This window comes from Oryctolagus cuniculus, chromosome 18, assembly GCF_964237555.1.
Source record: "Oryctolagus cuniculus chromosome 18, mOryCun1.1, whole genome shotgun sequence".
Classification (NCBI taxonomy): domain Eukaryota; kingdom Metazoa; phylum Chordata; class Mammalia; order Lagomorpha; family Leporidae; genus Oryctolagus; species Oryctolagus cuniculus.
Genome location: NC_091449.1, coordinates 15,483,361 through 15,493,225, shown reverse-complemented (window position 1 = coordinate 15,493,225; position 9,865 = coordinate 15,483,361). Strand labels below are relative to the sequence as shown.

At 62.0% G+C, this 9,865-nt stretch overlaps 1 protein-coding gene across 1 annotated transcript; it reads left to right on the top strand.

Moving 5' to 3' along the window:
* The first annotated feature begins 758 nt into the window (after nt 1-758).
* TIMM50 (translocase of inner mitochondrial membrane 50) lies at nt 759-7,752 on the top strand. The gene is made up of 11 exons (XM_008257139.4): nt 759-914; nt 1,558-1,717; nt 2,141-2,172; nt 2,377-2,398; nt 4,402-4,460; nt 4,550-4,669; nt 4,948-5,052; nt 5,145-5,243; nt 5,917-6,073; nt 6,325-6,431; nt 7,548-7,752. The coding sequence occupies exons 1-11, from the start codon at nt 807-809 to the stop codon at nt 7,647-7,649; spliced, it is 1,071 nt and encodes a 356-aa protein (XP_008255361.1). The 5' UTR covers nt 759-806; the 3' UTR covers nt 7,650-7,752.
* Nucleotides 7,753-9,865: the final 2,113 nt, after the last annotated feature.

Below are 9,865 nucleotides of genomic sequence, written 5' to 3'. Positions count from 1 at the left end.
AGGACTTGGGCCATCTTCTGCTGCTTTCCCAGGCCATAGCAGGGAGCTGGGTTGGAAGTGGAGCAGCCGGGACTCGAACCGGCGCCCGTATGGGATGCCCGCCCAGCGCCGGATGCCTGAGCCTGGCCTTGTTTGTAAGTGGGGTCAGTTCTTACCCAAGCCTCAGCTTCCCCACGGAGGAAAGACCTAGGGAAAGGCGAGGAGAGCAGCGTCCAAGCCCCGCTCGGCAGGAGGAGGAGCAGTGGAGAGAACTGCCTGGGTCCCGAGCCTCCTTCCCTTCATTTGACACGGGGACAGCGCCACCTGCTGGCTCGCCCCACCTGCCGGGCGCTCAGCCCCGGTCTCCCGTGGAGTCGGCCCTGGAGCCGGGTATCAGACCCAGGTGATACGGTGTGGGACGCTGGGCGCCCTAACCGCTAGGCTACACGCCCGCTGCTGGTTTCACTTAGGGCAATTAGGAGGTGAAGGCAGAACCCCCCAGGGGCCGAGATGAGCTGATTCCTTATCAGTTTTTGGGGGCAAATCGGGTAGCCGTGAGTGTGACCCCTGCCCCTGCCACGTCCAGTTTCAGTACCAGTGGTGCTCCCCAGGACTGGAGCTAGGTGGCCATATCCCGGCTGACGGGCCCCGAGGACAGCCAGGACACTGGTCAGGAGCGAGCGCGCCGGCGGCAGTCCGCCCAAGGCCTTTTGGGTCTCTCGGGCTCCCGTCCGCCCGTCCCTCCTCTGTGCCCCGATTGGCCGCAGGCCCAGGTCGGGGCGGGCAGAGCGGGGAGACTGGGCGGGGCCTCGTGGCGTCAGCGCAAGATGGCGGCCTCGGCGGCGCTGTTCTCGCGCTTGCGGAGCGGGCTCCGGCTCGGCGCGCGGGGGCTGTGCACGCGGTTGGCGACGCCGCCCCCCGGGGCCCCAGACCAGGTGAGCGGGACAGGCCAGGCGCTGCGGGCGCGGCGGCCGCGCCTTGGAGTTTTAGACAGGGAGCTGCCGCCCAGTGGCTCTGGGATGCCGCACCTCAGGGTGCTGAATGGAACACTGCCCGCCCTTCGGGCCGGCTCCGTGCCTCCCGGAGCGAACGCTGCGCTCTCCTCCGGCCGGATGCTGGGGCCCGAGTGCACCCTCTGCACCTCCGCTCTCAGCCACGTGGGCGCCGGGGGCGGAGGGTCGCCTGCTCCCTACCTCGGGGACCACTCCGGCGCTAGTTGCGGGAGAGCCCCAGCCTGGCCTTGAGGTTTTCTTGTCCGCCTCGGGCGTGGGGCAGGTGAGCTGGACGTCAGGCGTCCAGTTCGACCCGCCTCCGTGCTGACGGGACCCAGCCATTCTGACCTCCAAGTCCGTGGCCTCCTTGCGCCACTTTCCCAACCCCCAGACAAGCGATCGCCCCTGCCCGCCCCCGCCCCTCTGGGCGTCCGGACGCCTTGACCTCCCGGCCCAACGCCCCGTGTGTGGGGCCCGCGGCGCTCCTGACACCCACGGCCCGCCAGCCCCCGCGCCCCGGGCTCCTTCCGCGGGACAGGCTAAGCGCCCTCCGCGCCGCAGGGCCTCACCCCCTTCTCCACCACAGGCTGCTGCGGAAATTGGGAGCCGCGGGGGAGCCAAGGCCCCGGGACCACAGCAGCAGCAGCCGCCGGGCTCCGAGGGTCCCAGCTATGCCAAGAAAGTCGCGCTCTGGCTTGCTGGGCTGCTTGGGGCCGGCGGGACCGTGAGCATCGTCTACATCTTCGGTGAGACGCCCCGGCCCCCCAGTTCTCTGTTCCCCTGGGGCCGCCCCTGGGCCACTCATCTTCACTCCCGGGCGCTTCCCTGCACAGGGCCACCAAGTAGGAAACCTGCTTTGGAAATCGGGGGTCTCCTTTCGTCTCTCTCACCCCTGTGTAAGGTTCTACTCTAACTGGTCGGCTCCTGTACGAGGCTGTGGGGAGCCACTGGAAGAGGGGAGGTGGGGAAGGCCTGGACCAGCCTCCTGGGCTGTGTCTCCTCCCTGCAGCCACAGTCCAGCACAGTCATCGCTCAGACACCAGGGGGCTCCGTCCCCCCCAACCCAGGAGGCCGTGTCTCTGGTGCACTTATGCCCCCTGTCCCCCATCTCCTCCAAGACCCAGGAGGCAGCGCCCAGCTCCTCTCCCTCACTCCTGTCTCCCTTGCAGGAAACAACCCTGTGGATGAAAACGGTGCCAAGGTGAGTGGAAAGAGACCAGAGGCCTTGCCAGGAGTCCCAGCCTGTGGGTGGGTGTCAGGGCCTCCTTTGGGTCCGCTCTGGCTCCTTTTGGGTCTAGGGCAAGCCCCTCCCTACCTGGAATCAGGCCCTGGAGATCGCTTTGCTGGGTGGTGGTGGGGTCTGCCTCTGCCACCCCAAACTTTGCATTTTCTCTCTGCTTCCCAGATTCCTGATGAGTTCGACAATGGTGAGTCAACAAGCAGAGACTGAGTCCCTGACGCAGCCAGCTCTGCCCATCTGGTGCCCCCAGCTCCTCCTTGCGCTGGGGGAGGGGAGCCAGCAGCTCGATGCTTTTCTGGGAGGGGCATCACAGAGACCTAGCCCTCAGAGAGCAGATGGTCAGAGCCAGGTGGGGGAGGGGAGCCCGGTGGCAGGGCCTGGGGACACCAGGCTGCTTATCCACAGACACGGCGTCTGCTGCCTTCGGTCTGAGCACCTGCCCCTCTCTGTGGCGGCCTCTGAGTTTACCCCCATTCAACCCGGCTTTGGATGGAGTTTGTTCTGCCAGATTGCAGAGTGTTGTTCCACCCAGCCCTGCCCGGGAGAGGCTGACATTGGTGCCTTCAGAAGGCCACTTGGCCTCTGCTGGGCGAGTTTGCACACAGGCACGGTACTGCACTAATTAAACTGGGCAAGCGGGCAGATGTGCTGTTTTAACTGGGCAGGTGTAGGACCATCCTGACTGGAACAAATCAACAGGCATTTCATTTGGTTCCTGGGCAGATAAACATCATGTTTATGTGTACTGCCTTAGCTGGTTTTAATAATGTGATTAAAGAAAAATTTATTATTTATTTGAAAGACACAGATCTCCCATCCACTGGTTCACTCCTCAAATATCTGCAACAGCTGGGGCTGGGCCAGGCTGAAGCCAGGGGCCTGGAGCTCAGTCCAGGTCTCTTACGCGGCAGGGACCCGAGGACTTGAGCCATCATCTGCAGCTCTCAGGGCACATGCACAGGAAGTAGAACTCAGGAGCAGAGCTGGGACTTGAGCCCAGATCCCGCTGAGTGGAATGGGGGACCCCCGTTGGCGTCCTGACTCTGTATCAAACACGAGCCTCTGTGCTATAGTATTGTTGAGACAGGCGCATCGGGAGAGCTGTGAAGCCCTGCAGGTACCTCCCCGCCTTCACAGAAGGTGTGTATTGTGAGAAAACTATGCGTGTGTTCAGTTGTTTTTACACCAAAACTACCTTTTAATTTTTTCCACCAACTTTGAAATACCTGCATCCTGTTTTAAAGTCATGGGAGACAGTCACAGGAGTTTGTGGTTGTGAGCTGCTGCAGGTGGGCTCTGGGGCCCTGGGTTCAGCTGCAGGTGGGCTCTGGGGCCCTGGGTTCAGCTGCCACGTGGACCGCCCACCTGTGTCCTGTGTCAGAGTGCTGATTCTAGCCAGCTGTCTGCCAATGCACCTGGAAAGCAGCGCTGATGGCTCATCTGCCCACCTGTTTGGGCCCCTTCTACTCGTGTGGGAGACCTCAATGGAATGCCTGGTTCCTGGCTTCAGCCTGGCCCAGCCCTGGTTGGTAGAGCCATTTGAGGAGTGAACCAGCTGATGGAAGATACCTCTCTCTCTCTCTCTCTCTCTCGCTCTCTCGCTCTCTCTCTCTCTCTCTCTCTCTCTCTCTGCCTCTCAAACGACTCAGCGTGTTTATTTAGAACAGATTGTGCACCCTCAGCCCTGGTGGCCCCGGGGCCAGATGATGCTTTGCTGCCCGTGTAGCTGGGGAGGGTATCTAGCATCCCCCCACCGGATGCCAGCGTCTGACAGCCAGAAGTGTCTCCAGAGGTTGCCTGGTTTCCCAGGGAAAGGGAGAGGCAAAATCGTTGCCAGTTGAGAACCGGTGGTTTCAAATACCCATTGTCCGTATGTATTGTGTGGCGTACTTAGACTCAGCACCGTGGCTCAAAGTGGGCAGACACGGCGCCTGCTCGCCCAGAATAGGCCGGGTGTGCTGGCGTGCTGTCCGCAGATTTGCGTGCGTGTTCCCGGCGGCCCGGCATCGTGTGGTCGGGAGTGTCCAGGCGAAACCTCCACCCTCACCTGACAGTGCGCGCTGCTTCCACCTCTGGGCTCGGGGCTGAGCCAGTTCACACCAGGGAGTCAGGATCAGACCGCTCGTGAACGCACTCTGTCTGGAGGGTGAGCAGCGGCTTATCCCGGAACCCTTGTGCCTGGTGTCCTAGATCCGATTCTGGTACAGCAGTTGCGCCGGACCTACAAATATTTCAAGGACTACAGACAGGTGAGCAGGGGCTCCGGACCCAGCCCCCGTCCCTGCACCTCCGGCCCGGGCCTCCTTGGCTGAGCTCCCGTCCCGCCCCTGTGCCACAGATGATCATCGAGCCCACCAGCCCCTGCCTCCTGCCAGACCCCCTACGGGAGCCGTACTACCAGCCGCCCTACACGCTCGTCCTGGAGCTCACTGGTGTCCTCTTGCACCCTGAGTGGTCGGTGTGTCCTGGGGAAGGCAGCAGGTTGGGGGCTACCCCTGGGCAGTGGGTTATGATGCTGTGGGCCTCCTGTGTTACCTCGGAGAGGAGGTGGCACGTCCCCCTGCCTCGCCGTCCTCACTACCCACTCTGAGGGGGTTCTTTGGCATGCCTCAGCACACAGTAGGGCCGCGAAGGAGTCCGCTCTCGTTCTGGGCCCCCGCCCTGACCCCCAGGAGCTGGGTCCTTGTCCCCTGGGGCCCCTGAGTGTCAGTAGTTCACCGTCCTCTGTCTCCCCAGCTGGCCACAGGCTGGAGGTTTAAGAAGCGCCCGGGCATCGAGACGCTGTTCCAGCAGCTCGCCCCTCTGTATGAGATCGTCATCTTCACGTCAGAGACCGGCATGGTGAGGCTGGGGCCCAGGCTGTGCGGCCAGTGTGGCTGGGGCAGGGTGCCCCGGGCCAGGGCCCAACCTGACCTCTGTCTCCCACCCTGCAGACTGCATTCCCGCTCATCGACAGCGTGGACCCCCACGGCTTCATCTCCTACCGCCTGTTCCGGGATGCCACACGATACATGGATGGGCACCATGTGAAGGTGCTGTGTGCGGGTTGCGGGTGGGCCTCTGGGTGCAGGGGCCCTGTCAGAGACGAGGGACCGGCTCTGAGCCTGACCTCCACCCTGCCTGTGGTTCTGCCCAGGTCCGCCTCCTGGTGGCTGCCCAAGCCTGCTCCAGGCGGGGCAGAGCCTCTAAGCCTTCACCTGTCCATAGACTCTGGGAATGGGGGCGAGGGGGGGAGCGTGAGGTTTGGACGCTGTTTTTCGTTCGTGTCTGGAACTGCGAGTGACCGGTAGCCTGTGATGCTGTTTGGGGTTTGTGTGACCTAGGTCTGCTCCGTGGCCACCAGTGTATCCAGTGTCTGTGGGTCTGGGTGGGGCGTTTCTGTCTGTGTCTCAGTTGGTCTAGGGGTGTGTGTTCTTGGGGACTCAACAGTACGTGGCCATGATTGGAGGGTCTCTCTGGTGGCTTCCGTGTGCTGCTGTAGATTCGTCTGCACATCTTTATCTGGGTGGGGGATGTCACAGTCACCTGAGGCCGGGTTAATCAGGCAGGTGGCCAGCTCCCTCCCCAGGGAACCTGCAGTCCAACTCCCTGTGTGTGGCCCTGGGGATCCCCGTGTGGTCAGGGCTGTGTGTGTATCCCTCCCTCTGCCCGCCCCTTAGGTGGGGAGGGGACACAGATGTTGACCCGACTTGTACCCACTTCCAGGACATTTCCTGTCTGAATCGGGACCCAGCCCGCGTGGTGGTTGTGGACTGCAAGAAGGAAGCCTTCCGCCTACAGCCGTACAACGGTGTCGCCCTGCGGCCCTGGGATGGCAACTCCGATGACCGGGTCTTGTTGGACCTGTCTGCCTTTCTCAAGAGTGAGGCTGACCCCTGGCCTCCTGGCCTCCGCCCCGCAGCGCCTGACCCTGGGCAGGAATAAGATGCCTGATTCTAGCTTGTCTCCCATGAGCTACTGGGCGGTTGAGATGGGGTCTGTGCCCTTCGGGGGCCTAAGGGATCCTCTGGCGAGTTCCAGGGAGCACGAGCCCCGCGGTGGCTGACCCTTCCCCTGGCGGCCGCCTCTGTCTGGCTCCACAGCCTGGCTGAGCACACGCTCTCGCACCCGCAGCCATCGCCCTGAACGGCGTGGAGGACGTGCGCACCGTGCTGGAGCACTACGCCCTGGAGGACGACCCCCTGGAGGCTTTCAAACAGCGCCAGAGCCGGCTAGAGCAGGTGGGTGCGCCGCTCCCTAACGCGGGCAGTTCCTAGCGCCCCCGCATGCCCTGGGGCGGCACCTTCACTGGTTGGCCTTGGTCTCTGCCCGTCTCCCAGGGCTCTTGGAAAGAGGATGGGAATTGGTTCTGCAGCCTGCTGTGAGGACAGGCACCAGGCACGGCCAGCTCTGGGAGAGGGCTGGACCTTGAGGGGCTTGCAGAGGCTTGGGGCATCGTGTGGAGGGGACGTGGGTCTCGGGCAGGGCTGGAAGGGGATCCCCACCAGGTGCATGCCCAGGTCCTGGGGGAAGGTGTCCTCGCGGTGTCGGAGGGCCCTGGGTAATGTGGCAGTGGTCTTGAGAGCAGACTGAGGCTGGGAAGAGACGCCCGGAGTGTAGACTGAGGCTGACCTGACTTGGGATTGGGTTCCTGGGGCTGGGCCGGAGCCCTTGAGTGCCCAGAGAAGGGGTGTCTGGAGATTAAGGACCGGGCAGGATGATGCCATCAGGGGAAGAAGGCCATGGGGTTTGAGCTGGGGCCTCACCAGTGTCCAGGCTGGGGCAATAGATTGTGGGGTTCGAGGGTCAGGCTTCCTGGGATCGGGAGAAGGGGATTATGGGAGCTTCTAGGACTGAAGATCTGAGTGCCTAGGGTCTGAGTCTGATGTCCCCTAAGCATCTTTTTTTTTTTATTTTAAGATTTTATTTTATTTATTTGAAAGAGTCACAGGCCTAGAATTCCATCTGGTCTTGCATGTGGGTGGCAGGGGCCCAAGCGCTTGGTCCTTCTTCAGCTGCTTTCCCAGGCACATTAGCCGGGAGCTGGATCAGAAGTGGAGCAGCCAGGACTTGAGTCAGTGCTCCAGGGTGGAATGCAGGCATTGCAAGCTGCAGCTTTACCCACTGAGCCACAGCACCAGCTCCCCAACACCTCAGCCCGCACTCCTGCGGGAGCCCCAAGCTGACACCTGACAGTAGCGGGGGTGAGGGGGCGGGGTCTGGAGCCTGAGGTCCTGCTCTGAGGGTTTGGGGAAAGGGGTCTCCTGCTAGGCACGGGAGAGGTCTAAAGGAAGGGGCGCTAGGTGAGGGCTCCGCCCAGCCCAGGCTGACCCTCCTCTTCCTGTCCCTGAGCCCAGGAGGAACAGCAGCGCATGGCCGAGCTCTCCAAGTCCAACAAGCAGAACCTCTTCTTCGGCTCTCTCACCAGCCGCCTGTGGCCTCGCTCCAAACAGCCCTGACCTCTGGGCTCATCAGACTCAGTGCCTGGCTCTGGGCCCCAGGGTCTCGCAGACCACGGCTTGGGCAGCCACGTGTCCAATAAAATGCATCGCAGACGCCACAGCTCCTGTGTGCGGGAGTCTCCGGACGGGACGCAGGGTGAGGGCCGACTCTGGGGTTGGCCCCCAGCAGCTGCTGGGCTGCGGACCAGCAGTGCTCTCTTGGGCCTGGGCATCTGGAAGCCTGGACTCCTCTGCCCTCGTGCTGTGTCATCTGCACAATGCACATCGCCCTCTCTGGCCTCAGATTCCCCAGGCATGGAAAAGAAGAGTGGGCGGCCCTTGGGGTCTCCCAGGCAGGAGGCTGCCAGGCAGCTGTGGCGCAGGGGCTCTGCGGGGGAAGGAGAGGGCCCCCGCCCAGGTGGGCAGCCTCTGCCAGCTGCCGTCCCCAGGAACCTGGCCGAGAGCTGCTTGATCTGATTTTCCTATCGGGGCCTGCAGTGAGTGCTGTATGAAGTCTCCTGGTTTAAGTGTCGGTTCCTGGCTGCAGCCAGCGGGTGGCAGCATGACTCCCGTGGAGCCATGTGCTGTGCTCACCCCTTTTCTTTGAAGTCAGACTTTACTGTCTCTCATGTGTTTCCTGGAGAGAGCGGTGCAGGCTGGGGCCGTGGCTGCCATCCGGGAGAGAGCTCTGCCCACATGGGGCAGCAGCCGTACCGGCAGGAGACGCGTGTTGGGCACCAGCGTGGGTGCGGGATCCACCCAGGGCGCAGGAGTGTTTGGGGTCCATTTCGAGCCAGGGGAGGTTGGAGACTCAAGGCAGAGGCCGAGAGGTAGCCAGGCTGCCCGACAGTGCCTCCGTCTCACTCCACTTTATCTTTTTTTTTTTTTTTTAAAGATTTATTTATTTTGAAAGAGTTACAGAGGCCAGCGCCGTGGCTCACTAGGCTAATCCTCCGCCTGCGGTGCTGGCACCTGGGGTTCTAGTCCCGGTCAGGGCGCCGGATTCTGTCCCAATTGCCCCTCTTCCAGGCCAGCTCTCTGCTGTGGCCCGTGAGTGCAGTGGAGGATGGCCCAAGTCCTTGGGCCCTGCACCCCATGGGAGACCAGGAGAAGCACCTGGCTCCTGCCATCGGATCAGTGCGGTGCACCGGCCGCAGCGCGCTGGGCGCGGCGGCCATTGGAGGGTGAACCAACGGCAAAGGAAGACCTTTCTCACTGTCTCTCACTGTCCACTCTGCCTGTCAAAAAAAAAAAAAAAAAAAAGAGAGAGGGAGATACAGGTCTTCTCCCCAAATGGCCGCATAGGGCAGGCTGAAGCCAGGAGCCAGGAGCTTCTGTCAGATCTCCCATGTGGGTGCAGGGGCCCAAGCACTTGGGCCATCCTCTGCTGCCTCTCTCAAACCATTAGCAGGGAGCTGGATGGGAAGAGGAGCAGCTGGGACAGTAACTGGTGCCCATGTGGGATGCTGATGTCACAGGCAGTGGCCTTGCCTGCTGTGCCATCTGGTGCGGTAGCCAGTGGCCGCAGGGCGGTGTTGAGTCCTTGAGGTGTGGCTGGTGTGACTGAGGAGCGGAGTATTTGATTTTGTTTCATTTTGATGAATTGTCATAGATGCCACATGTGCCTGCCAGCTCCTGGATTGGAGCGCACAGCTGTGTAGTGAGGCTGCGGGTTCCAGGCTGAGGTGGCCTGGGTTCACACGAAGCTCTGCTGCTTCCCGGCTGGCTGTGGGCCTGTGCCATGGCCCTCTCAGTGCCCGTTGTCCCCGTGGGCTAGGCTTGGGGGCCGGGGCACGCCCACATGGGTATGCGAGTGTAGCTCTGTCTCGGTCTCCTCATCTGTAAGGTGGGGTGACAGTAGCCCTTGTGCACATCCCCGGGGCACCTGCTGTTCTCGTATTGGAGTTACCCTGATTGGTGGGACTTGCACTGTCTCCCGCCCCGTCCCCAGCTGTCCCTGCCCCTCCTGCTCCAGACAGCATCCAGTGCTAGTACCTGGTAATTTGGTTTTGTTTTTTAAAGATTTATTTATTTGAAAGGCAGAGTGACACAGACAGGGAGAGAATTTTCACCTGCTGATTCACTCCCAAAATGGTCGCAACAGCCAGGGCTGGGCCAGGTTGAGGCCAGGAGTCTGGAACTCCATCACGCTCGCCCACGTGGGTGCCAGGGCCCACATACATGTGCCATCATCTTCCGCCTTTCAGGCGAATTAGTGGAGAGCAGCTGGGACT

Bases quoted from the DNA above. Each gene is read 5' to 3' on its own strand.
- TIMM50 (XM_008257139.4), top strand. From the start codon at position 807: ATGGCGGCCTCGGCGGCGCTGTTCTCGCGCTTGCGGAGCGGGCTCCGG. The intron at 915-1,557 runs GTGAGCGGGACA...TCTCCACCACAG, and splicing joins CCCCCGGGGCCCCAGACCAG to GCTGCTGCGGAAATTGGGAG. The intron at 5,053-5,144 runs GTGAGGCTGGGG...CCCACCCTGCAG, and splicing joins TCACGTCAGAGACCGGCATG to ACTGCATTCCCGCTCATCGA.